The sequence below is a fragment of the Drosophila mauritiana genome, chromosome 3R (assembly GCF_004382145.1).
Source record: "Drosophila mauritiana strain mau12 chromosome 3R, ASM438214v1, whole genome shotgun sequence".
Classification (NCBI taxonomy): Eukaryota; Metazoa; Arthropoda; class Insecta; order Diptera; family Drosophilidae; genus Drosophila; species Drosophila mauritiana.
Window position 1 is genome coordinate 19,721,468 of NC_046670.1, and position 26,197 is coordinate 19,747,664.

Below are 26,197 nucleotides of genomic sequence, written 5' to 3' on the forward strand. Positions count from 1 at the left end.
CTAAATACATTTTAACCACGGAAAATTGACTAGAAATTGCCAGCTAGCAATCATCACCAGACAACGGCCATCAAGGAAACTTCACACACGGTAAGGGAATTTACTTTCTTATAAGTGCGCACAGCTGCGGTCAAGATAATAGTCCAATTTCCTGGGTTATTTGTATAAACTGTTGTGGCTCAAATTCAATTTGACTAAAATCATGTTTATATTTTAATGTTGTTACTAACACTTACACTCTAAAACAAATTGACCGCATCTGTAAATCGTTTATCATAGTTTAAGTATGTATTCCGAACTCGTAAATTATAATGCCAAAGTGGCAGTTTTGGAACAAAGCCAAGGCAAAGTGCCATAACTTACTGCAGTGTCATCCGTTTGGGATCCACTTTATGTTTGCCACAAACTCGCTTTCAAAGTTCCTTTTATTATTTGCAATGGTGCTTGAGAACTTGTCACTTTCTACTTCGAATAAATAATGTAGTATTGGCTACAGCTACGACTTAGTCACTAGGTTAATACTCGATGTGTCGCCTAACCAGCGGTGGTCTTAAGTGCTTGTCCGCTGAGGCGACGGTCAAGCTCCACGGTATCCAAGGTGATGTTGTACTTGACATGATAGCCATTGTTATCCGCCACATAGTTGGCCGTTTCTACGTACACATAGTTATTATCCTTGGCGGGAAAAACGTACGAAGAAGTTCGTTTGCCCGTGATGATCAGTTCGGGTTCCGCGTCAGATTCCTCGGACGCATCCTTGAGCTCCCCCATTTCAACGCGCTGCTGGTTGGTTTCTCTGATGCTGGAAAGATAAAATATAATAGTGAAATGAAATCCAAAATCAAAATGGAAATACAATCAACAACTCACTGAAATTCGTAAAGCACTTTGGTGGCGGCATGATTTTGATGGATGTACAAGACAAAGAATACGAACACCAACAGGCACTGAAAACATTTTTAATAACTTATGTTTACTCTGGCTATTTGTTTTTAGAGGACTTTGACTCACCGTAGTAACTCTGATCATTCTAATTTACGCTGCTTGAAGGCACTGAATGAACGGAATCCCAGATGAGATTACGTATTTATTCGTTCTGTGTTCTTGCAGTAGTTGCAATCTATACTACGGAACTAGTAAAACCGGTCCGTAACATTGCAACTGAGAGTTCTCAAACTGTCGATTCGCACCAATTATTCTTTGGACAGATATAGAGAGAGATATCTATGATATTTCTGATTTTTCTGATGTGCTGTCGGCAAACGCCCCAAACGGGTTTCCTCCATTGCTATTGGAACTGTGACTATTGACTGGATTTAATAATTGGCCCCAGCAATGCTGATTGACAGTAATTGCCTCTATTGGAGCGTCTAGTCTCTTCGGGGGTTTTTGTGTCATCGCTGCCTTTGGGAAAATCCCTGGAAAACCTTCTGTTACAGTAATGTTTTCGGACAGAAATTTCCCAAATAAACGCGTTTAACGATCTTCAGATTTATTATTTAATAAGAAATCTTTAACCTTTAGTTAGTTATTGATACACGAATCTCAAGACAAATAAATTTTATGAAAATAATACTAAGGGTATACCCTTAGCCCAAGACTGTGAGTATTCTCAGGAGCTGCGAACTCAACCGAGTTCCGATACCCAGGGTTGTGGGCTCGCAGTCCGCCGGAAGATTGGGCACTGTTGTAGTTGAAGTGGAAATCGGTGCCAGTGTCGGTAGAGGTACCACTGGTCTCCCATTCACGACTACAGGATCAATCGGCGTACTACTTGGTATTTCAGATGGCGAGATCAGGGAGTGGATCCTTTCCGAAGTTGCTGCCTCCATAGGTGTGCATAGTTTTGGATTTGCTGGAGGCTGGACAGGATCCGTTGATAGGTTTAAAAATGGCAGGCTGATGCCAAAGGCATTGGCGAATGCCACACAGCCAAGTAGGAGGACTAGAAACTATATATGAAGTGAATTGGTAGTTAATGTAAAGCTATAAAATCCGGTTCGAATGGATACTAACACTCTGTTGCATTTTTGATCTGATACTGAAGCTATATCGCTGTGACTGTTCGATTTATATTGCACCCCTTGTTAGTTAGTAATTCATAATATTACACATTCCGATACATAGCAAATGAAAACGGGTTCACATGCCGATTGACTTTAAATAGAGACTAGAAAGAATTGTTCCTCGGTATGAAGAATTTATTTGATATTTTGTAGCTTGTAAATGAACAAAATGTACTACTTTTTTAGCCCAATTGATTTTTAACTAACGTTTTAAGTGTTTTAGCATCTAATCGGGATCCAATACCGTCGGGAAGGGTTTCGCAATCATCCTGAATTTGATCTTCCGTTTCCAAGCGGACTTCGGTTGTGGTTGAAGTAGAAAATGGCTTCAAAGTTGGTTGGGGTAGAAGTTTCTGTGGATTGGGTACACTTTCATCAACCCTTTCTTTAATTAATTCCAGTGCCCTTGTGGCCAATGGAATTAATCCCATAATACCGCTGTGAGGTACATTCCTTTGGCCATCGTCACTGCCAACTTGAATTGGGCTTAAAGTGGAAGTGGGTTTAAGTGTTGGTAGAGGCACAACCCTTCTCTCGCTTTTACTCGATATACTATCAATATCAGTGTTGATTTCCGTGGAAGTTGAGGAGGAGCTGGGTGCCAGAGTTGGAATCGGCACAGATCTTCTGGTACTGGAAACTCCAGGCGAAATGGTAGTTTGGAGCACTTCATTTGGCTCTAAACTCGTAGTTTCAACGGTATTGCACTGTTTAATGTTTAATACCTGCTTAGATGAAGGCTGTTCGTAGTTTTCATTGGAAGATGGTCTATTAGATGCCGTTAGGAAGAGTTGGCTTAGACCACCAGCATTTACAACGGCGATCCAGCCAAGAAGCGCAAATATAATCTATAATAGGTAAAATTATTAGCGCTATTTATCAATGCAATCCGTTTTAATTGCATACTTACACTTGGTTGCATATTCGATTTGATACTGAAGCTCAATCTCGCTAGCAGTTGATTTTATATCGAATTCCCAGTTAGTGAGATTCCCATTAAGATAGGAATTGAATGAAAACGAGTTTAAATTGTTAAATCAGCTCAGCTTTAATCAATCACTTAGAAGTTTTCTTGGTATGTACTAATTTATTATTAAAGAAAACTTATATAAATGTTATTTAATGATTTTCATGTTTTACTCAACGAAAATGAGGGTTGTTATTATTTTTTGTAACGAGTGTTTGAAGAGTTCTCGCATTCAATCGAGATCCAATACCCTCGGGAATGGGTTCGCAATCATCCAGACTTTTATGCACGCTTGTGCCAGTAGTTTTAGCTGATTCCGGAGTAATTAATCCAACCTTGGGAGTAATGCCTAGTTCTTTTGGCTCTGAACTCACAGTCTCGATGGGTTTGCAGGGCTTCAAACTGGGTTTCTCCTCCTTGGACGACGGCTGATCCTTGCTTACATTAGGCGATGGGGTTTTTGATGCCAGTTGACTTGGTGCAAGTGAATTTGCAACGGCCACCAAGCACAGGAGCAATACTATAATCTTTATGGAATAAATTTATTACCACTTTTTCACAATCCGAGTTTCTTGGAAACCTACACTCAGCTGCATTTTCGATTTGATACTAAAACTTGAACTGCCTGGCACTGACTTTTATATCGAACTTATAATGCTAATACGTTTTCCATTTAGATTAATTTATAAAAACTGGTTTAGATTACCGATAGATTACGGCCCGTATATTAAGGCGCACTAAAAAAAATTTTACAAAATGTTTATTTAAAAAAAATTCCATATTCTCAATAGTTGATCCTTTGGATAAGAATTGCAATCCTTGCAATTCCCATTTTATTTGGTAAATCAAATATAAACTCGCTCGCAATTTCACTTTTTTCATTTTTATGCAAATGGTATTTTGGTAAAAAAAATGTATAGAAGTTCTTAATTTTACATAGCAAGTATTAGTTATGTTAACCTATGGTTTCTTTTTAGCGAGCGTTTTTAGTACGGGTACACTAAGCCTTATAAAAAAAGGGTTCATAGGGTTATTATTATATGTTTTTGCGTCATCTGATGATTCCTTGACATTCAAATCCGTGAAAGAAATCAACTGCTTGGATGTATCTACACCCGAACGGATTTTTCTTAGGAGTGGCGAATGACTATCATAGTTAGGATTATCTATTAGGCCGCACGCGTTATGGATGATCAAAATCACAAGGAACAGAAAGAATTTCTGAAGATAAAATAATGATTATCTTTATATTTGACTTATTAACATTTGACTATATTCGCACTTACTATAGGTTGCATTTTAATTTTGATACTGAGGCTCGAACTGATTGAGATTCAGTTTATATAGATTTGACTTCAGATATTATATTACCCAATCATCTAATCCTGTTAAATTCTGAATGGCGTGTGAAAACTTTTGATCGATCCGATAATAGAATGTTGATTGAATCACGAAATAACAAATTGAAATCAAGTCGAGATGTGGATACATATGTATATTAAAGTGTTTATTAATATTAATGGCTTAATAATTATAAATAAATAAATTTTTTCTAAATTAGTTCCGATTAATGTAGATCTATGGATCAGTCAATTTATGCAAGGATCTTTAGTAGAGTGGCGCTTAGTCTTGGTCCAATAGAATCTGGGTAGCAGTTTTCATCAATAATTGGATTACATAAGATGGTTGTATCTTCTGCATTCGATGGATCACTGGTATCAACTTGAACTGGTAAATCTTTAGAATAGTTATCCTTCGTTGGTCGGCGCCTGAGAATATTTAGAAGCTTTTGAAATCTTGCTTTTGATTTTAAAAGTTCTTGTTCAGCGATGCCATTCAAATCGTTATCCTTCGCTCTGTTCCTAATTTCATCTTTGAACCAATCATATGAAGAATGGGAGTCCTTGTGCACTAGAAACTTGGGATTCGGGGTGGTCACGTCCTGGCTCTCCGAACCGCCCCAACTTAATCTCAATAATACAAGCAGGCATACAAGGAGTGTACACAATATAAACTGAAAGGATTAGACATTATTATTCTGTGGGATTACAGGGTTAAACGACTTTTTAGTACTTACAATCGCTTGCATGTTCAGTTCTCTTCTGTTATGAAATTCCACTTGGTTGTGAGTTTTATATCGACGTGGCGCTGTTCGTTAGTCAGTAATGCATAAAATTACCCAGGTAGACAGATCGTTCGCATATCTTAAGGTTTTTTATAGTGGGGCTACTTTTGTATGGGCGTTTTTTGAATTGGGAAAATCTATTTTAGACCAAGCATCATTAATTTGTTCTATATATATAGCTATGAATGATATTTTCTCACGGTATTTCAGTAGTCCAGTTCTTAAAGCTGATTCATTCCCAGAGAATTATGAATAAATTTGATTAAGATAATGTACCATATAATCGTTTGCGATGAGAAGTGCGACAAACCTGACTTCTTGGTAATTGCCACCCTCGAATGGCACACTTCTGATGACTCATTAGTTCTGCTATGACTAGTAGTGACTACTAGTAGTGTTAAAGCCTGTTCTAAATGTAAACAAACGAAGCACGTTTTTTATACTCTTGCAAAGGGTTTCCATATTTTGTTTGTAGTTTTAGCCTCAAGCGAGACTATAGGGTATATCATATATATTGATATCAATTATAATTAATTGCAATTGAAAGATTATTAAGGTTTATATTCCCCAAAATAGTGGGACTCCCAAGAATAATTGCAATAGAAGCTTGTTCTTTATTTACAATAACATTATGCAAATTGTGTTAATTACTGGCTCAACTTCCAGCGTACAAATTAATCAATGGGTTTGATTATTTAAACCATAATATAATTGAAATCACTTTGGGTTAAAACAATAATGCACACGTTATTGTTTTTAATACTCGGATTCTATTAATGATCAAGAAAACCAACCACTTTATTTATTACTCATTAAGTCACGGAAGGATCTCTCTTTTATTGCGTCTCAAGATACTGTAATCGATTTCGTTGGATAATTTCTCAGTAAAAGCTATACTCTAGTAGTTACTGCAGTTACATTGTGATATTACCTTATATAATCCAAAGTTATTTGATAAATTTCCTAGGGGTTTATGTGGGACTTTCTCTAACTGCGTTTTAAAGTTATTTAATCCGGTTCGATAATTAGTTTTAGCAGGAACTCTCTTAACAGTATTCTCAAATTTCACAAGTATGCCAATTTAAATACGAAACTTAGTCGAACGATAAATTAATGTATTAAGGTAATTCTAAGGAACTAATACCTAATTACCATAGTTAGTGGAGCAGATAAATGGCACTGTGCCATTGAATCTATTACAAAACCAAGCGGCATCGACAGCTATATGGCTTCGAAGCTAATATTACTGAAAGTGGTTCAAAAATCCCCTTCAAACTGGGGCAAAATCGATAAATTCGCGTAATGCAATTAAAATCATACAATAGATATTAGCTTGAAATTGTTTATTACCGCAAAACTAATAGTGCAGGTAAAATAACAACGGATTTCGTTTTGCTTAGTATACTCTTAAATATACAGGAACGTAGTAGAAGGTTTTGTCGAACATTTTGAGTTTAAATCTTTTAAGGATAATCAGTCGGTAAACTTGTTAAATTGGCTTAAACGACACTTAGGCTAAAATCTTCAGCACCTTGGCTGATAGATTGTTGACTGGTTCCGTGGTTAATCCTGCGCCGGCATTGGTCTTTTTAGACAGGAACGTATAAGGATACTCCAACTCGGCTGATCCCTGACACGACGTGGAAGATTACTTTCCAAGAGCTTGGCTTGGTATCGGGACTCCTTGGGAATCGGTTTTAAGTGGCTGTCTGCGATTTGCTTATCTCAAGTTCGGGTGGGGGCTTGGCTTTCTGATTGACTCTCGTGCTAACTGGTTGTTTGATGTGTCTTCTGGCGTCTGGTAATCGTAACTGTAAGTTTGCAGCGTCAAGCGGCTCGGCTTTTATACGATTCTCGGCGAGCGTGGAGCGGGTGCATCCGCCCATGGCACACGACCGCCACTCGCCGGGTCGCCGGGTTGCGTGGCATGCGGAATTTTCCCATTCAACTGCCATCGAGCGAGCAGTTCACAGAAAAAGCACCGAACTCTCCAATTACGGTCTATAAAATTGACACTATATTTAGCCCTTACCGTCATCTCGATGTCTAGACAACGGCGATCCATCGATCCAATTCAGCCTGTAAGCTGGTTAGCTGGCTAGCGGTGTTGGATGATACGAAATCGAAAACCAGCTGCTCGATTGCGCTGATTCACAGCCATGTTTGCATATGTTTCGCTTCGAATTACATGAGAATTCTCTGCATATTTGTGGCTTTTGATTCACACTCGGACTTTGGACAATAAACTCATAAACTCAACGCTTTTGGGGTTGTTAATTTAACGAATTTTGCTCGATCATCGTGAGTTTGGCTTCATTCAGACACGTAAAAATATTGCACGAAAGTTCGCAGGCGACCATGAGTGTTCATAAAGAATATTTACCAATAAAGTTTTGCTTTTTATTGAAGGTCATGGACATCCTTGAACGGTGTCTGAGTTTAACAAACAGAGGAAAAATTCTAAAAAAATAAATTAAACTCTTTTCAAAACTGGAACTATGTGAAAATTTAGTATAAGTAATGGTGTGATAGTCTAAGATTTTATGCTAAAATAAGTGAATTGGTTTAAATATGTCAATTTTTCCTCGGTGAACTCCCAATATAAATTGTGTAAAAAATTATTTATAATGCAAAACACCCAAGATTACAAATAATTTTCGAGAGGGGATATGAGAGTTGAATCTTTGAAGATCTTCATTTGCTTTTCTTACGCATTTTAGTTTTACAATTATCTGCTTGGTTTTTAGTGTCGCAATATCAAAATTCCAAATTCAAATTATAAAAAACTCTTAACGTAATAATCGAAAAGTAATCGAAGTACAACACTAAAAATGAAAGCAAAGTAAATATTAAAAATATTTTTAATTTCTGTTGTTTGTGTTATGCGAAGCAAACTCACGTGTATCCCCTCTTCAAAATTATTTATTTTCAGACAGAAACAGAAAAAAGGGTGTTTTGCGCCACTGCCCCCCAAAAATTAAACTATTCCAAGCAAACTCAGTAGGCCAGACCTTAAATGCTCTAACCAAAAGACAGCGCGATCCCGACGAACGACAAAGAACGAGGACGACTGAACCAAAGCAACCACGGTGTGGTCATTTCTGTACCGGTGTGCCGCTGCAGCTCCTGGTGCCGGCATGGGTGCCAATGTGTCGCAGCTGGAGCGGGAGATTGGCTCCGATCTGTTCCCGCCGAATGAGCACTACTTCGGGCTGGTGAACTTTGGGAACACCTGCTACAGCAACTCGGTGCTGCAGGCCCTCTACTTTTGCAAGCCATTCCGCGAGAAGGTCCTCGAGTACAAGGCCAAGAACAAGAGGCCCAAGGAGACGCTCCTGTCGTGTCTGGCGGATCTGTTCTACAGCATTGCCACGCAGAAGAAGAAGGTGGGCTCGATTGCGCCCAAGAAGTTCATCACTAGGTTGCGAAAGGAGAAGGAGGAGTTCGATAACTATATGCAGCAGGATGCCCACGAGTTCCTCAACTTTCTGATCAATCACATCAATGAGATCATACTGGCCGAGCGGAATGCTGGGCCAAGCAATGGGAATCCAAAGGCCACCAATCAAGGCGGAAGCACAAGTGCCATGGCCAGCAGCACAGCTAGCAAGTCCAGCTCAACGTCCAACTCGAATTCCAACTCCAATTCGACCACAAACTCAAATGGCAACAGTAGCAACTCGACGGGATCACTGAATGCCAACACAAGTGTGCTGGATGCGAGTGGCAGTCTTACGGCCACCACAACGCCCATAATCTCAGGGAACGGAACGGGAACCAATGGGGCCAACTCGGAGCCCACCTGGGTGCACGAGATCTTTCAGGGCATACTCACGTCGGAGACCAGGTGCCTCAACTGCGAGACGGTGAGCAGCAAGGACGAGAATTTCTTCGATCTCCAGGTGGACGTGGACCAGAACACCTCGATAACGCACTGCCTGCGGTGCTTCAGCAACACGGAGACCCTGTGCTCGGACAACAAGTTCAAGTGCGACAATTGCTGCAGTTATCAGGAGGCGCAGAAGAGGATGCGTGTGAAGAAGTTGCCCATGATCCTGGCGCTGCATCTCAAGCGCTTCAAGTACATGGAGCAGTTTAATAGGCACATCAAGGTATCGCATCGCGTTGTGTTCCCACTGGAACTGAGGCTCTTCAACACCTCCGATGATGCAGTGAATCCCGATCGTCTCTACGATCTGACCGCTGTGGTTATCCACTGCGGTTCCGGACCAAATCGTGGCCATTATATATCCATTGTAAAGAGTCACGGACTGTGGCTACTATTCGACGATGATATGGTGGACAAAATCGAGGCTTCCACCATCGAGGACTTCTACGGTCTGACCTCGGACATACACAAGTCCTCGGAGACGGGCTACATACTGTTCTATCAGTCGCGGGACTGCGCCTAATCCTACTACGCTATCGACCATTAGAAGTTAAGCTGAAAGTTTCCAATCTCCTGTGCAAGAATGCCCCAAAAATTGTATGTCTTTTACTATCTAACCAAGCATAATACCACACAGCTATCAATAAAGATGATCATCAATAAAGCAACCGATTGGTCTAGGTCAGTGAGCCTTGATGGCTGTCAGGGCCAGAATCTCTGTGGCGGTTCAGTCAACCCACATGATCACCTGGGGGCTTGCCGGTGCGCACGTAAACAAATGTGCGATTTCCCGTGGCAAAGCGGTTTCATTGTGGCTCCAAGCTGGTAACTTACGCGACTGGCTGGCTAATCGCTTAGGTAACCGGCACCCGATGAATTTCATCAGAAATCCCCGCGTCAAATCGATCGGGAGGGTCGCGAGCCACAGAGGGAACTAACCACCGGTCACACAGCTGGTTTGCCACCAATAATTGCCCACCTTTTGGACACCAGCGGATGATCGCGGGGTCGGCGGATCAGCATCGCCGCACACTTAGTCACGTCGTCGGGTGAAAAGCACGTGAGGAATATGCAATATTGGTCAATGGAGTGGGAAATATGCAGATCGCATTGGATCAGCAGCATAAATCAAGTGGACAATTGTCTGAAGTTTTGAGAAGAGTTACTCAACCGATTAGATGGAAAGTGACACATCGAAGGCAATGGAATGCGGCTAGAACAATGAGTAGATAGTTTTACTGAGAAGTTTGTAATGCTATAAAATGTTCAAAAATTAAGAAGTTTACTATTATATTAAAGGCATGTTTTAAAGTGACTTTTTTGTTATTTCCTACGCATACCATTAGTTTTTTCTTTTAATGCTGATTAAATTTTGTAAGTGTGTATCTGCATAACAAAACTATTCGGCCATAGATAATGGAAAAAGCTTTCACATAAACACATTTCCTTTTGCTGGAGAGAAAACTGACATTGACAGTTTCGATGGTTATGCAACATAAACAACTTATCCAACAGAGATTCAATTTCGATGTTTTTGTTATTTATTAGTGTAATTTTCAAGGCTCCCCGCCTGCAGTTGTTGGTGTTGTCTTGGCCAGTTATCTGTGGATTGGCAAATGACATCGTTAGGCAACGGCGGCAAACCCACGGAAAGATAGTGGGCAAGTTGAACAGGTTCATCGGAAAGTGAGATCCATGACAGATTTATGCATTTTCCTAATGACGTCGTGTTGAGCGCGCGGAGAGAAAAGTATATTTGAATGGGCTTTAATTGATTCGATGTGGTTTGCAAGCAACACGGGAATTGGTTAACCCACGACCTCTAATTCATATTAGTAACCATAAAGCAATAAGCAATTATAATGACACATATAGCTTAAGCAATTATTATTCCGATCTTGTGACCATTAATAAATTTATTAATGGTTAAATAAAACAAACATTGGCGCTATTAATCTCTTTATCATTAGTTATTCCCCATGTCTAAGGCAGAAAAGTAAATAAAGTTACTTTTACGTTATACATACTTTCTAATTTTTAGTTTTATGGTTTTAGGATCAAACCTCTTTTGATTATTTCCTGGTCTGAAGAGCATTAAAAGTTCGATCAAAAATTTCTTTTCACAAATTTTAAGTTTTGTGTAGCTTGTCATTGAAAAGATTTACCAATTTGTTCATGGACAAGCGTTAAACGCTATTGACAGCCGAGGAGCGAAGACATGTGGATAGATACATAGATAGTTGGATAGCTGGATAGTTGGATAGTTGCACGCATCGAGTGGCTGCGTAGGTTTTGTCTGCGTTTTTTGTCGCCTGTCTTCGGACTCCTCAAAGTTGGGACTTCAGACTTGATCGATAGGTTTTATCTTATGGCGCGAGTAGACTATTCCGCATTTTATGGAGCGGTAATTACGCATGATTTCGACTTTCACTTTATGACAAGAAAAAGCCAACTTGACGCAATTTCTTTCGCGCTCAGTACGTGAAAAATGTGTGCACTATGTGTGTCATGCATTCGGTTTTGTTAGTCTTGCTTTGTGGCATGCTACGCAGTAGTTTGTGAACCAAATTGACATTTGACATATTGCTGTTGTCAAGGTCTGCAAGTGCCAAGCCAAAAATCGGAGGAAAACATCATCCATGCGGTTGTCACAGCCATGTTGCAACATCTGCTTGAGTTTTCATTCTGTGGCCGATTGTGAAATTGTCAATATGTTTCAATATTCCCGTTCCCGCCGCACGGTTGTCAAACTAGGAAGCGATTCGCCTGTTGGTTTGTGCAATCGAATCTGCTTTCTAGCGAAGTAGATCCGTGTAGGTTCCCCATCGTTGGTTTCTTCATTGAAAACTGAGCCTCTTTCTTCCAGTCTGTTCTTCGGGGATGATGAGTAAACAAAGTGGAGTCTTTAATTAGCCCATTGGCCACATGTGACGCTTCGAATGCAGGCACCCCTTTTTCGCAGCGATCTTTCGAGATTTGTCATCGCGGCACTGACATAATTACGGCCTGCTGGTAACTTAAATATGTCATTAAATATGCTTCTATAATATTTGCCTTTGCTGACGGCTGAATGATAAACGACCATGAACATTGGGGCATCTATCAGGGAAAGCCATCGGTAACATGAGACTTTCCCTTCAAGTAGCGAAAACTGGGGGATTTGAATTACAAGTTACGCGATTTGAATAATTTAAATTTATAGTATATAATACTTTAAGCGCAGTAGCACTTAGTTTCATTCATCTAATGTGCACTAAGTATGTTTAATCCGAATCATCAGTTTATTGGCTTAGACAGATGAGCACACATTAAATTATAATGAACTGAATAAATTTATTAGATTAGTATGATTAGCTGACATAACAATGCTTAAAAGCCAAACCGATCTAGTCACGAGTCTGATTATAATTCCTTTAAAATTTATAGAATTAAAGCAGTCTGCCTAATTATAACTAAACACTTAGCCTTAAAGGCATTTAGTAGTGTTTATTAACTAATAAGCTGGTGAAATAGTCTTTTTATGAAACAAACTGACTGTAAATTAAACTTTTTTGAGGAATACTAAAACTTGCTGAGCATTTAGACGCCAGAAAATGGCCACTTTTATCACTTCTTACTCATGGCATTTAAACTGGATGGCTTCCTCGTCAAGGATTTCTCTTTTTTGCGTCTCAGGTTGTGCGCAGAGTTTTTCGCGCAGCATGGGATGGGATTGGTATGGAATTGGATGGGATGATGACCCTTAGCCGGGAGCAAAGTGCAGCAGCGTGTTGGGGAGTCACATCTTAAATCCCACATCCCCTTCCATTTCATCTGAGCTCATCCAGTCTTGGAGGTGATGGACCCACCGCTAGGCTAGCGGATCTGCACTTTTGTTTACTTTGGCATCTTATTTTTGTGCAAGACCATTAAAACATACGCTCCTCATGCGGGAGGTCAAGCAATGCACAAAAGATATAAAAAGATGTAGATACTATGATATACTAGTTTGCTATATTCGAGGGTGGATTGTTTCATGCTAATTTGGCGAGGGCCACAATTGGATCAGCAGTTGGGGGCAAATGGATTTGTCATACTTGACTGTGGAAATCAGCGGATGAGTCATGGTTCCTGCAATTGTGGAAAAACAACTAAATTCAATTAGAGCTAAAACCGAACCATCGATATAGGAGGGAAATTCTGAAATCCACCTAAAAGTATGCCATTTAAACTTTCATTCGCCATCTGTAGATCTAATTTATAATTTTTGCTGTGTCTGGTATTCTAATTTATGGATTATGAACACAACCTGCTTTTTCCCCTTTGAACACTCACAAACATATGGCATCCGCTGATCTTTCGAAGCCGACAATAATTAATTGACAAATAAATGTGGCAGAAAATAAAAAAAAAGAAAGAAAAGCCACAAGTTTTGCGTTTGTATATATACGTTTTCGTATCTGCATGTAAACAAGCCAATTGTTGTTCATTGAAAGCGATATCTATGTATCTTTTTTAGCATTCCCCGTTTGTTTGAGGTTGATTTAATCAGCAGCAGTACACCAAAACAGCTGATAATAGATAGGGGGTATATGTATGTATATAATATATCCATTTACAGGGTGTTTGTGCTGTGCATGCCGATGATTACTTAATGTATTCAACTCATTCATGCCCTGCCTTTGTCGCCCATTCGAATCTCATGTGAAAATGTACATATGCGCATTTATAATGATTTTATTGGAAAATTGGTAAATGTAGTGCGCTCCACTGACTGATGATCGCCTGTTTGTAATTGTTAATGAGCACTTGTGCATCGAACCCGCACTTTGAACCCCCTCGAACTCTGATTCTATGCTATAATTTTATGTGCGGTGTTGAGTTTCAAAGAGGGGCACATGTTCGATGTTTGCTTTGCTTGCAGCACGTGCACATGCGCCGTGCCGGGAAACTCGGATCTTCATCCTGCCGGAAGAGGCGTCTTCAGGCTCTTCGGGCTCTATTTACCACCATCGTTGCGGAGGAGGGATGTTTGTTTGGCCGGACCAAGTGGGCACTTCTTTTCGGTTTCCCACTTGAACGGCTTCATTAGTCGCATAGATAAATCAAAATGTGCAGTTGATTTACTTACCAGATGGTCGGCGCTTATCTCAGTGATTTATTCGAATGAAGAGGAAATGTTACAAATAGTTTTTAGTAATTTAGAAATTGTTTTATAACTAAGGGGATCTTAATTGTGACAAGCTAAAATGATTGATCGCTTAGTATAAAAGTTAACAAAGAAATACTAAGTTATTATTTGAAATCATTTCAAACTGATAAAAGCACATAAGTTTAATAACAATCGCCCTCATTAATCAATAACAATGACTTGTACTAACTACTTGTTTTTATAATTAGTTAAGATTCAACTAGAGATTTTAATTATTCATAATATGCCATTTGAACAGCTATTGTTATCAGACCTAAAGATCAAACAATAATAATCTTATTTATAATGCACTGCCTTAATGCTGTGGAATAAGATAATTTTGATTATGGAATATTAATATAATGTATGGAATGGTAATATTTATGTTTTTTTTAGGAAATTTCTTGTTTCTATTTCTAATAGTAATATCAGCTTCTTTACATCTGTAAGATACCCTATAATAACTTATGGATATTAAACGCCTATATCGTTTTCAATTCCACGCTATCCAAAGGGTTGCACTTGCTGCGCCACAGATGGTGCTATTAGCCGTATCCACGAAGTTGTCGCTCTCGTTTTCACTTTTCGCTGGAGTCGGTGCTATATGTTTCCTTATTTTGGGGTTAACTCGGCGATGCACCACATTGTATAATGTTCCGTGCGTTGGGGTACTTCGTGCGTTTTCGGGTGCTTTTCATTCTTTTCACTCGGACTCGGATACACCCCGAAGATACTTACACTGGGAGGTGCCCTCTCACAGATACTCTCACACACACGCACACGTAGAGGCCTCGTCGCTTTGTAGCCGTCGCTTCGCCTCTTTTTTCGGATTTCAGATTGTCGTTGCCGCTCGCGTATTTTCATTTTCAGTCAGTCTCCTTGGGCTGGTGCAACTGTGAAAATGTGCGGAGCGTTTCGCTTGTGAAAGCCTTGATTATTTTCCATACATATATCTATATGTATTTCTTATTTTTCGTTTCACATTTCGCTTAATTTGTTTACGCGTCTCGTCGTCGGTTCGTCGTTCCGTTCGTCTGGTGTGAATAATAAACTCGTAGATACATTGTGTGACGCAGCGGCAGCATCAGCAGCAGCCCAATCAAAGTGGAATCACTTAAAGGGCTTTAATTGTGCGTGGGCCAAGCCCCACAGAATTATCTGAAAGATACTCGTTAGATTGGCCATCTTGAGTGCATCGTCGGTGGACGAGAGTGTCTGTGTTTTTGTGTACTTGCTTTAATGTCTGATACGAACAAAGGAACCAAAGTTCTCTTTGACAACGAACTCTTTGGGATTATCTAATACGCAATCCGTTTTTTGGGTAAAGTAATGCCAGCATTTAACAATTATTTATGAGTTTTCTGCAGTAGGAAATGAGATCATCTGAAGTCGGCTTCTGTATCTAATCGGTTATCAGGTTGTCAGTTGCATTTCTACCAGCCTCAAGGCTTATCTTATCAACTATAAATAGTTGGGCATGCCAAAAGTGTTTACTTAAGCCAAATTGAAGCGTTTTGCAACCGGTTGATAAGCCCGATTTGCCTGCCAGAGTAGCAACTGTATCTACATCTGCAAATAGCTTTGACCTTTTTGCCAAACCAAAAGACTTCCGCGTCGATATGCACACATGCGTTTGATGATTTCGTAATTACAATCGGCACACAAAATAGAAACAACATCGACAATGCGGCTATATCTGTAACTGCATCGCCATCGGGGAAAATGCAGATGCATTTTCTTGGGCTGCCTCATTTAATTGGCGGGCATGGCGTACTCCGCCAAAAGAGTTTTCCCGCTGCCATTTTCTAGGCGCAATGTAGGCCAGCAAGTACGTTGAACTAAACTAAAATGCTTCTCTAGAACAATGAGGAAAATATATATATATATATATACTTGTGTTTACAAAAGATGGCTTGCCTATGCGACAGCATAAGGGTTTGAAACTATATCTTTAGGAACCAAAAAGAAAGTAGCTAAACAAATAATATTTTATATAAATATTTTATAAACCAATCTTGTAATTAAACTTTTATTGATTGCAATTGGCGACATTAAAGGCCAATGGGATGTGTCATTTTCCACGCAATTCCCTTAACTTTTCCGCAATGCCAACACCTAAACAAACACTTTTGTAGGAGTTCAAAATGTGATTGAACCTGGTGGTGGGGGCTACACCTTGCAGCTCCAACTGGGTGAAAAAACTGTACTTTCGCATCGGCTACATGCGCTGTTTATTTTTGCCCCGGCCGCGGAAAATTGCAAGGTGCAAAGAGAAATCCAAATGAGTTGCGTGCGCGAAATCGAAATGCATCTGCAATTTTCACAATATTTTCGCAGTGCGTCGGCTTCTTTCTTGCGTTCGTTCCCAAAACATTATGTTTATGATTTCAAGAACTTCATGGCTCTTGGCAAATACAAGGCAGCTGGAGCGTGGCCATGGACAACTTGCCACCATGTTTATTGGAGCTGCTTAAATGCCGCTTCGATGCGAGAGCACTTTTCTTTTCCAACATGCTACATATATGTACTTGTGCGTTCCACCGCCTTGTGGCGGAATGTATGTTGGTTTGGTTCCTATGTATTTTGGCTGCTTGCCAGATGCGGCAAGCCGTTTGGCATTTTCCGAGCCAGGTCCTTGGTGCGCCTGAGCACTCCTCAGACTTTCCCTTTCTCGATATTGAAACACAGTCCTGAGGGTTTCCTTTTCGTGCGCGACGCTTTCCCCGGTGGTTGGTGGCCATTTTGCGATCCTTTGTCTGTCATCTTACACTAGGAAAAAGAGGTTTTATATATCCTGCATTTGTTACCATTTTTGTATCAATTTTTGGTCGAATGCAATCGCTTTTTAGTTGCATTTCCCCCTGTAAAATATATAAAGATATTGTATCTTTTGCTGATGTCAGGCATCAAGTATGCAGATATATCTCCTATATTCTCATTATGCCAAGCACCTGGTGGATCTAGATATTTTTCTTTGGCAAGCTCAAGTGCGCTCTAGATAGATTTCAATAGCAAACATTATGACACATGCTCGCCAAAAAGTCGGACGACAAGTTAATATTAATGAACTTGGCTAAGTTTCTTTTCGGCCAGCGATTTAAATTTAGACACCTGCGGCGAGCCTGGCCAAAAAGCTACAAGGCTTCAAAAGCCCTCTGTTCAGCAAGGATGGCCATTTCCGTTTTTTGTGTCGGAAATTCGAGGCCATAAATTAGGCGCCTTGAGGGTTTTGGGGCTTTGCTGCTAACGATTTTGCTAACGAGCCACGAATGCAGTTAATTTGCACGTCACGAAGGGCAAAAGGAATTGCATTCCGAGTTTGGCCCAAAGCCGCAGGGGCATAAATCGGCGGTGAAAACACAGCTTTTGTTTATACCACATTGTTAGTTTTGCTAGGTTAATTTTAGACGTTTTTCGTCGAAACTCCGCATTAAAGTTTAGAAAGAAAAAGAAAACATAAAAGTCCCAAAAACCGACTGCAGAAAACTCGTAAATTATTTTTATATGCTTCTCACACCGAAAACATATCAACAGACACAAAACTTTTTGTGGGCTGAACAGTGTAGCACACACACACAAACAATCTGTGTTATTTTTATATATAAAACTTGGTCCATGTGTCGTATAGAGAAGAGAAAACTTACGCATCAAGCATAACAACATGTATAAATAGCCATCAAAGACTACGAAGAAATCAAAATGAAAAGTGCAGCATAGAAGAGAAGAACCGAACGGAAAAATCCAAACAAAATGTGCAACCAATCAATGGAGTTGAACCGCTTAAAAAAAAGAGCCAATAACTAAAAATACAGCAATACAGAAGCAAGAACATCTTGGCAACATCGCAGCGTTGGTCCGCAGCGGACTGGCCAAAAATAAACCGGCAGCAACATACGCCTGCAACAACTAGATGTTGTTGCTGCTGCTCGCCTTCATCATGAGATTCGTAGACATTTCCAAGCGCTGTGCCGCCTGCTCCAGGGCCGGCATCGATTGCACCCACCACGGCGGCCAGAGCAATTCGCAAGCTAGCGATGCCAATGGCAACCACACGGCCTGCTGGCAACATGTCGCCGGTGGCACGAGCAACAGCAGCAGCACCAGCAGCGGCTGCGACAGCAACAGCTCCTCCAAGGAGAACTACTATGTGCCGCAGCAGCAGCAACATCAGCGGCAAAGGGCTGCCAAGCACAGCAAGCCCGGCAACATTGGCGTTAGTCCGCAACAACTCGAGCAGATACGCTTCTACCAGCGCATGCAGCAGCAGCAGTTGCAACTGTTGCAGCAGCAGTTGCTGCAGCGTCGCCGCCTGCAACAGCAACTGCTGCAACAGGGCGTGCCCTCGCCTCCGGCAACAGCAAATGCAACAACTACAACGGCGGGACTCACCTGCAATCAACAGTATTTGCGACAGCAGCGAATGCAGCAGCAACAACTGCAGCAGCAACAGCAGCAGCAATATGTGGACCACAACAGCAACAATGACAATGACTATTTGAACAACTATCTGAACAACAGCATTAACCAGCGAAACAATGGTAGAGTTTTGGGCCAAGGTGCGCTCTTGATAAATTTTAGCTTTTAATTAAAACCAATACTACTTTTAGTGCCTAAGATATAAAGAAAGTTTGAGTTTAGCTCAAACCTTTCTAACTACTGAGAGATTACTAAGGCGCTTTAAGCCTAAAAGTTAAGCATCAAAGTTGGTTATTTTTGTAGGAAATCTAAACTATGACTTTATTACTTTCTTGCTGAGCATTGCAATGGTTAGCAATAAAGAGTAACCATGTTGAGCCACTGCAGTGGTGGATTAAAGATGTTTCTTCGTACAATAGTCGCATCTTTCTCAGCTCCGATCTGACGCAACCACTTGAGCATCTCGAGACGGGCTTTTGTAGTTTCAATTAACTTTAATTGCGATCCGAGAGGCCAGCGGTCTGTATTCGCCACTGGAGCTCCTCTGTCCAGTGCTCCAATGCTGGAGGGGATCACCCTCTCAGCGCGACTGCTGAATGCAGCTCGTATCACAAAATGCATTAAAATACTTTTATTTGTCCGTAATCTTGCGCTGGCCCAAATATGAAATGGCTTTCCATTTCATATTTCTGTATTTTTTTTTTTTTGTTGGGATGTGGGAAGTTGAAAGATGGCTGGGCGGGAAAAACATGTGCTTTGCCACTTGTCGGCTGTCGGAAAAGTTCGCCGAGTCGGGGGAGAATCTATTTGAAAACTATAATCTCTTGTGTCTGCACTTTCTGGGAGGTTCCCCAGCTCGCTACTCCTCCCTTTTTTCCGCCAGATTTTCCTGATTTGTTTATGTGCGGAGTTAATTTTAAATTTAAATTCTGTGCCCGATATACCATAACAGGAATTGCATAAGAAAGTTGGAAGTTGAAAGTCGTAGCCAGCAACTGCAATCGATAGCAATGCGGCAAACGAGAAGGCTTTCCTCGGCACTGAATTACCGCGTTGAGACATGCAACGCCATCAAGTTTAACCTTTAATTGCCGCTGGCGGACAGGCATTGCATGTTGCATGAAGATGGTTAGCCTGGCAAGATGGGAAAATGTCACATTTTCCAATTGAACTTTTTAGTGGCGACGATACGATGCGATCCATGGGTGTTGACTCGTAAAAATCTCTTAGGCGTATAAAAATAATTTTTACAGCTTTTCGTTTTGTGGCATAGAGGGAGTCGCGAGTCGGGAGTCTGTCAACCGAATAGTGTCATCCTTATTTGCTACAGCAGGGTCTGGCATCGTAAAAATTAATTGAAACATGCCAACAATAGATGGGCGCCTCCGTCAGTCAGGTTTTTACTGCTCCGAAATGTGTGCGGCACGCTAATGTCCATTAGAGGGAGCGGGCGGAAAGTGCAAATGGAAATGGGGATAGATCATTAGGCGGAGTTGGTTTCGCCCCGCTGATGTGGCATCTTAATTGAGCCAAGTTCAGTGTCAATGCTGATTAGACAATTAACATTGTGTGAGACCATGGGTGGGATTATCGATAAGGTAGTTTAATCAGTGGTATTAGAATTAAACGGAGATATGAGACTTTATTTTAACGCATACAATTTCTTCTTCTGCTTGCAGGCACCAAAATTCGACGTGGCATGACAGAATTCTCAACAAACAACGATCACAGCAAACCGCATTTCACCGCATCTCAGCAGAAGCCGCATCAGAACTCACCCATCCATCAGCAAGCATTCACTCCATCCAATCCCAACACTCACCCACATCTGCTTCAACGATTGGCCCAACAGCAACAGCAACAGCAGCATCAGCGTCCCCATAAGTTTCAGCAGACCTTGCCCTTTAGCCAGCTAAACAACGGCAACAACACGGCTGCCCACATTCTGCCCGGATCATCGCCACATTCCCCGCTCAGCTACCGCAATCCGCTGAACAGTCCCAGCAATTCGCCATTCAGCAACACGGCGCAGACGACAATTGGGAAGCGGTTCCAGCAGCAGCAGCTGACCGATCGCTTGTTGCAGCAGCAACATCTGCAGCAGTGCCAGCAGCAGCAACTGCAATCGCTGGGCAGCAGCGATGTGGAAGAGGATCTGGCTGCGGAGGAACTGAGCGAGGAGAGTGTCAAGCAGAATGTGGCCATTGTGCTGAGCAATTTGGATCGGTATAACAACGCGTTGCGCAGCATTATCCTGAATGAGCAGGTGAGCAGCAGCCTCATCACGCCCAGCGACAGCCTCCTGTTTGGCGAGGACTCGAGCGGTTTGCTCTACTGCGACAACGACAACTCTAGGAAGCATCAGGGCAACAATAACTTTGTTCTGGGCAAGATGGCAGCCACACCAGAGTCGGACTACAATAGCAATGCAACCACGCCGGGAGGTCGCAGCAGCGAGCAGCAATTGCAGCAGCAGCAACAGCAACAGCAGCAACTTGGGGTAGGTGGGATGCTTTGTGGTGGTGGTGGCGGTGTCGGGATGCGGGAAACTACTAATGGCGGTGGCAACAATCTCAACTGCTCGTTGGCCTCGTCGCACGACTTTACTCACGACAATTCCGATTACCAGTGGTTCCTGGACTACGGCTATCGAGATGGCTGCGGCGGAATGCAGCGCAGCGTTTTGAGTTCCCTCTCGGCCTCGTACAATGCGATGGGGGATCTGATCTACTATGAGGATCTGGCCAAGAATCTGGACGCCAATCTGGCCGAAGTGGACATGGAGAGTTTCCGGGCGGAGGACATACATTCCCTGCTCTCGCATCTGCCCGCCTATTGCAAGAGCTTGGGCGGTGCAAACAGTCGCCTTCAGCAATCTTTGCTGCTTCAGCAGCAACAGCAGCAGCAACAACAACTACAACAGCAACAGGTGCTGCAGCACAGCAATATGTTGCAGCACAACTTGTCCCAGACGTCGACTACCTCCACAAACGAACTGATCGACAACTCCTTCTGCAAGTCGGAGTTGCTCTTTTCGCCGGTGAGGGAGTCGCACATCTCGGTGGATTCACTTGATATGGACGCCTATCCGGATGACGGCGAGATTATACTCACCTGCAACAAGGACAACTACACGATCGCCTTTGAGGGCAGTGTGCTATACTCGGATGATAGTTTCTATGGTGAGTAGTTTGGGTACTTAAATGTTAGTCCAAACTTATATATTATGTATTCATTTTATAGCGGATACCAGTGACATTGTCGCCAGGAACAAACAGAACTGCATCAACTTGCACAGCAATCTGGAGGACATAGTGAAACGCAATAAAGCCCTGGAGGTGTCCATGTCGCGTTCGGCGCAGGCTTTCCAGCCCATCTGTCCCATGTCGCCCAAGGGACAGGCAGCCACATCATCGGCGGCCAAGCTACAGCGGTAGGTTCCAAAAGATGAACACATGCCGCACCAGATTCGCACAATATCCTGAGGATTGGTTGTTGCCCGGGTACTTTGCTAGACTTAAAGTCACTGAGTAAACATTACGCCATATGTTCTCAGAGACAGCGTTGTATTGATCAAGATAAACTGAACTAAATACGAGATAACTAGTTGTCCAGCTTCTGAATGCCAAACGCCATCATCAAGACCGGCGGATGTTATACATTTCCCCCTTCCTTGCAGGCTGCTCTCATTGCAATCGTGTGGGGTCATTTCAATTGAATTCAATTTAGTTCCATTTGCCTGCCGGCTGGAGTATTAACGTATGGTACGAACGCTTCGTTCGGGGGGTAATTTCAAATGCGAACTGGGTCTTTTTGGCGTATATTCCGCGCCGGCATATGCTAACCTTCAAGGGTTTTTGGTTTTGGGTCGCGAAACGTGATCAGGCAAGTTAATCCCTGAAGATGGGCAATTACGGGTTTAGCCCGCATAACTCATTCACAAAACGATTAGGCAGGATAATAGAAAACCCAAAAATATTATGCAAATAAACCCAGGATAGACGCCAGCAGGTAAAGAAGTCATAAACCGTGGCAGCAACCAATCCGAAAACCTCACACCGCTTCCTACCTAAAAAACCAGAAAAAGAAAACCTTCCGCCAACAAAATTGTAATCCCAAATCCTCGACGTGTCTGTTTTGGTAAAGACGCTCGTTATTCCTTGTTTCGCCCGCTCGCAGGTATCCCTCGGGGAATAATAACACAGAGACCATCACCATAACCAGACACCTACCACAGTGCACCGTGCGGAAGAGTAGCAGTCTGCCCAATCTGCAGAACGAGGAATCGATGGCGGGCAGTTGCCACAAGGAGCAGGGACCGGAGGAGAGTGGACCACAGGCGGTTCCACTGAACGTCTCTCAGGCGATCAGCACCTCCACCATGGAGGCGGGCAAGTCGAGGTCCAGGAATATGTTGCCCATGTGCCAGATGCCCATATCCATTAGTGCGTCGATTTCGGAGAGACTGCAGCAACAGGCGGATCAGCAGCTGACCAGCGAACAGATCACACCCACATCACAGCAACCACAACAGCAGCATCACCATTCGCACCACCATCGCCACAAGCATCGCTGCAGTTGCTCGCAGGAGAGCCAGAATTTCCATATTTCGGGCTCGGCCTCCTCGGGCAACTCCTCCAATCCGCCAGCCTTCAATCTAGTCAAGCTGTTCATTAAGCAGAAGAGCAGCAACAGCAGTGGCGGCCAGGAGGATTTGGGAGCCCAGGCAAGTGCGCACACCTGTATGGATGTCTCTTCTGGCTGCTGGCCGTCCAGCGATGCAGCCAGCTCCAGTAGTGGCTCCTTGGAGCAGCGACTTCGCAAGAAGAGTATGAATGACTCGGGCAAGGGATCGGCAGTTAGTCGGCATGACGAGGAGGAGCACTACCCAGATACGGAGACACCCAGACGTCAGCTGAGGGCCCGATCGGAGGCAGTGTTCTACGATGATGTCGCCAGCTCCAGTTCCACGGGTTCGTTGACTGCGACCAATTCACCAGCACATCGTCGTCGCAGTATGCCACTAAGGAATCCACAACTGTACCAACTGGCTGCTCAGGTATCCACTGGCAGTCAAATGTCCTCGGAGGCCAGCTCGGAACAGCTAACCCAGGTGCCCAGGCGGGCAGAAGCGGGATGCGGAACCAGTACGCGTCCGTTGTCGTGTGCCTCCAGCTCCGAAATGATCACGCGCTCCATGCAGACCTCCTGCGGATCACTGAGCACCACAAGGAGCAGTGTGAGCGACCGCTATCGATGTGTGCCGCCCTCGTTCCTCGAGAAACTCAATAACTTGGGTGAGGAGCGAAAGGCGCCCATTTACGTGATCTATCCAAACTATGCCCTGCCCGATTTGGGATTCGTTAAGACTAATGCCAGCACAGACGTGATCTTCTCGCCCTTCAACTACAAGATGACGATGGATGGAGCGACTGGTAGTACCAGCAGCTCGGGATCTCTGAGGAAGCAGCGCAACAGCAGCCAGAGCGTGAGTGAAGACGAAATCCTCAAGACGCTGGACTACAAGCACGTTGCCGACTGGCAGTCGCTGGCCACCTTGCTGCCGTCGGAATACCGCCGGCGGTTGCAGCACATTCCGGAGGTGAAGCACCTGGTGCGGCAACTGGATGCGGAGCTATCACAACGTCCCCTTTTCTGTATGTCGCCGCCGCTCCGCCGAAATCGCACGCACATCTGCGACTGTGCCAAGTACTTCCAGGGCCAGCAGACCCAAATGGACGAGGCATCCAGCTCGGGATCCAGTCAGCAGCCGAGCTCCGGTTATCGTGGCTCATCAACGCTGCTTACCGACTCTGAGCTGGACGTGGATCCGCTGAAGCAGATGTATGTGTACCAGTACGATCAGCAGCGCATGGATTCGGGCGTGGAAACCAGTCCTGGTAGTCAGTTAACTCAAACCCCGCCGCAACCCATGCCTCGAAGCATTTTGCGCAAGGCACACTCCGCACAGTCGCGCTCCAAGCGCAATTCCATGATCGAGGCACAGCAGACGCAGAAGCTGACCAAGCTGGAGAAGCGTCGCAGTTTGCAGGAACCACCGAACAACTACGGTTTGGGCTCCACCGACGAACTTGCCGATGTCTTTGAGGAGGAGGAGCACAGTCAGCAGGCGCCGCCGGTGAAACAGAGGCTTTCCCGCAAGGACCTGGATGCCAGGGCACGGGCTGAGAGCTTCCTGGCCTCCTTGCCGCGTTCTGAGCTCAAGTATTACGCCGAGATCGCGTCGATTCTAGAGTCTTCCGGCGAGCATGTGACCTACGATGCTGCCGCCCTGAAAAAGGAGGTGAGCCGAGTGCTTAGCCAGCAGAAGAAGGTGTCATTCAATGATGAGGGTGTGGCTGCCGGACTGCAGCAGCACGCCAAACGTTTCGCCACGCCTCCCAACTCGCCCAACATCTCCATGGGTGCACTGAAACGCGATACAGTGGATGTGCTGGAGCAGCGCAAGATCGAAAGCAATCGCTTCAAGCGCCTGCAAATCCAGTGGGAGCTCATGAGCAAGGACTCGAGTATGCTTAAGGAGCTGGCCAACGAGGCGGCCACCAAGAGCGGCGGTTCCACGCCCACCTCGGGCAATTCGACTGGCTCCAACTCCGCGCCAAGGTCAAGGATTCCAAGACCTGTTAGCTACCCAGCGGGCAGGTCAGTACTTTTTAAAACATACAACTCAAACTACGATGTGCAAGTCGGAAATATGGTATATTAAGCGAAAAGTATTACATTCCGACTTGCAAGTTCTCTATATCGAAAATACAAAATTAATTGTTTTGAACCACTTATGTTATGTTTCCAAAATTTATTTCTTTTCATTTTTGGTAAACCGAACACCAAATTACATCCTTGCGTCAAAATTATTATTTTGCATGATGTTGATTTTGTTTGTGGGCCTGATGCTCAGAAGTTCCACGCCCACTTCGTCACGTACTGCCCCCGTTTTGGCCACGCCCTCACCGGCTAGGCCGGCCACTCCCAAGACTGTCACTAAAAGCCACAACAAACCCGGTCTCTTTACCTCCCCCCGCCCTAGCAGACTGACCAGTGCCCAGGAAGCAGCCGGCGGTAACAAGGTCAGCACTCGATCGCCCAGCAGGATTGTGCAGCCGAAGCGTTATAGTCTGGCCGGCGCGACCACGCCCACATCCACAACACCCACTTCGGCCAGGGCACGCACGCCCACCAATCGAGTGGCGGTTACGGCGCCAAATACGCCCAAACGCCAGGCGGTTGCCCAGTCGCCCAGGTGAGTGATTACATTCGAATGATCGTAAACTGTTGCTAATACCTACATTGTCTTGCAGACCCACCTCGCGAGTGCGTTGAGCGTCCACACGAGTCCAAGCGTCCAAGTCATCCCAATTAGTCAACGGCAGACAACAGACACCACACCCAAAAAAAAAAAACAATCCATTAAGGAAAACACTGCAGAAAGCAAACAAAACATATTCAACAACAAGAAACAATGCAACATTGTAAAATTCTAGACTAAGGCTTTGTGTGCGGCTCGATTGCTTAGTTACTATTGGCCCGGAAAGTGATATTTAGA

General features: G+C 43.4%; 8 protein-coding genes across 14 annotated transcripts; 2 read left to right on the forward strand and 6 right to left on the reverse strand.

The window, feature by feature from the left end:
- Positions 1-9,715, forward strand: LOC117144551 (ubiquitin carboxyl-terminal hydrolase 12). Of its 2 annotated transcripts, none has more exons than XM_033309793.1 (2): positions 1-90; positions 8,091-9,715. In XM_033309793.1, the coding sequence occupies exon 2, from the start codon at positions 8,296-8,298 to the stop codon at positions 9,568-9,570; it is 1,275 nt and encodes a 424-aa protein (XP_033165684.1). In that variant the 5' UTR covers positions 1-90; positions 8,091-8,295; the 3' UTR covers positions 9,571-9,715. The 2 variants fall into 2 exon arrangements, with proteins under 2 accessions (XP_033165684.1, XP_033165685.1); XM_033309794.1 differs by having other exon boundaries at positions 16-90; positions 8,095-9,715.
- Positions 4-26,071, forward strand: LOC117144547 (putative mediator of RNA polymerase II transcription subunit 26). Of its 6 annotated transcripts, XM_033309787.1 has the most exons (8): positions 15,111-15,538; positions 17,846-18,773; positions 20,313-21,133; positions 21,263-21,815; positions 21,877-22,066; positions 22,780-25,296; positions 25,553-25,894; positions 25,953-26,071. In XM_033309787.1, exons 2-8 carry the CDS (start codon positions 18,128-18,130, stop codon positions 25,972-25,974), a joined length of 5,091 nt encoding a protein of 1,696 aa, XP_033165678.1. In that variant the 5' UTR covers positions 15,111-15,538; positions 17,846-18,127; the 3' UTR covers positions 25,975-26,071. The 6 variants fall into 6 exon arrangements, with proteins under 6 accessions (XP_033165680.1, XP_033165679.1, XP_033165678.1 ...); XM_033309788.1 differs by having other exon boundaries at positions 15,110-15,538; positions 17,846-18,755; positions 20,313-21,815; positions 25,685-25,894; XM_033309783.1 differs by having other exon boundaries at positions 20,313-21,815.
- Positions 180-1,051, reverse strand: LOC117144556. Its single transcript, XM_033309800.1, has 3 exons — positions 1,012-1,051; positions 871-947; positions 180-802 (listed from the first exon to the last, which is right to left on the reverse strand). Exons 1-3 carry the CDS (start codon positions 1,027-1,029, stop codon positions 535-537), a joined length of 363 nt encoding a protein of 120 aa, XP_033165691.1. The 5' UTR covers positions 1,030-1,051; the 3' UTR covers positions 180-534.
- On the reverse strand, positions 1,524-2,063 carry LOC117144554. The gene is made up of 2 exons (XM_033309798.1): positions 2,017-2,063; positions 1,524-1,952 (listed from the first exon to the last, which is right to left on the reverse strand). The coding sequence occupies exons 1-2, from the start codon at positions 2,026-2,028 to the stop codon at positions 1,590-1,592; spliced, it is 375 nt and encodes a 124-aa protein (XP_033165689.1). The 5' UTR covers positions 2,029-2,063; the 3' UTR covers positions 1,524-1,589.
- LOC117144552 lies at positions 2,156-3,067 on the reverse strand. Its single transcript, XM_033309796.1, has 2 exons — positions 2,977-3,067; positions 2,156-2,914 (listed from the first exon to the last, which is right to left on the reverse strand). Exons 1-2 carry the CDS (start codon positions 2,986-2,988, stop codon positions 2,249-2,251), a joined length of 678 nt encoding a protein of 225 aa, XP_033165687.1. The 5' UTR covers positions 2,989-3,067; the 3' UTR covers positions 2,156-2,248.
- Positions 3,186-3,711, reverse strand: LOC117144555. The gene is made up of 2 exons (XM_033309799.1): positions 3,618-3,711; positions 3,186-3,560 (listed from the first exon to the last, which is right to left on the reverse strand). Exons 1-2 carry the CDS (start codon positions 3,627-3,629, stop codon positions 3,207-3,209), a joined length of 366 nt encoding a protein of 121 aa, XP_033165690.1. The 5' UTR covers positions 3,630-3,711; the 3' UTR covers positions 3,186-3,206.
- Positions 3,795-4,331, reverse strand: LOC117145636. The gene is made up of 2 exons (XM_033311355.1): positions 4,320-4,331; positions 3,795-4,254 (listed from the first exon to the last, which is right to left on the reverse strand). The coding sequence occupies exons 1-2, from the start codon at positions 4,329-4,331 to the stop codon at positions 3,994-3,996; spliced, it is 273 nt and encodes a 90-aa protein (XP_033167246.1). The 3' UTR covers positions 3,795-3,993.
- Positions 4,605-5,705, reverse strand: LOC117144553. Its single transcript, XM_033309797.1, has 2 exons — positions 5,111-5,705; positions 4,605-5,047 (listed from the first exon to the last, which is right to left on the reverse strand). Exons 1-2 carry the CDS (start codon positions 5,120-5,122, stop codon positions 4,628-4,630), a joined length of 432 nt encoding a protein of 143 aa, XP_033165688.1. The 5' UTR covers positions 5,123-5,705; the 3' UTR covers positions 4,605-4,627.
- Positions 26,072-26,197: the final 126 nt, after the last annotated feature.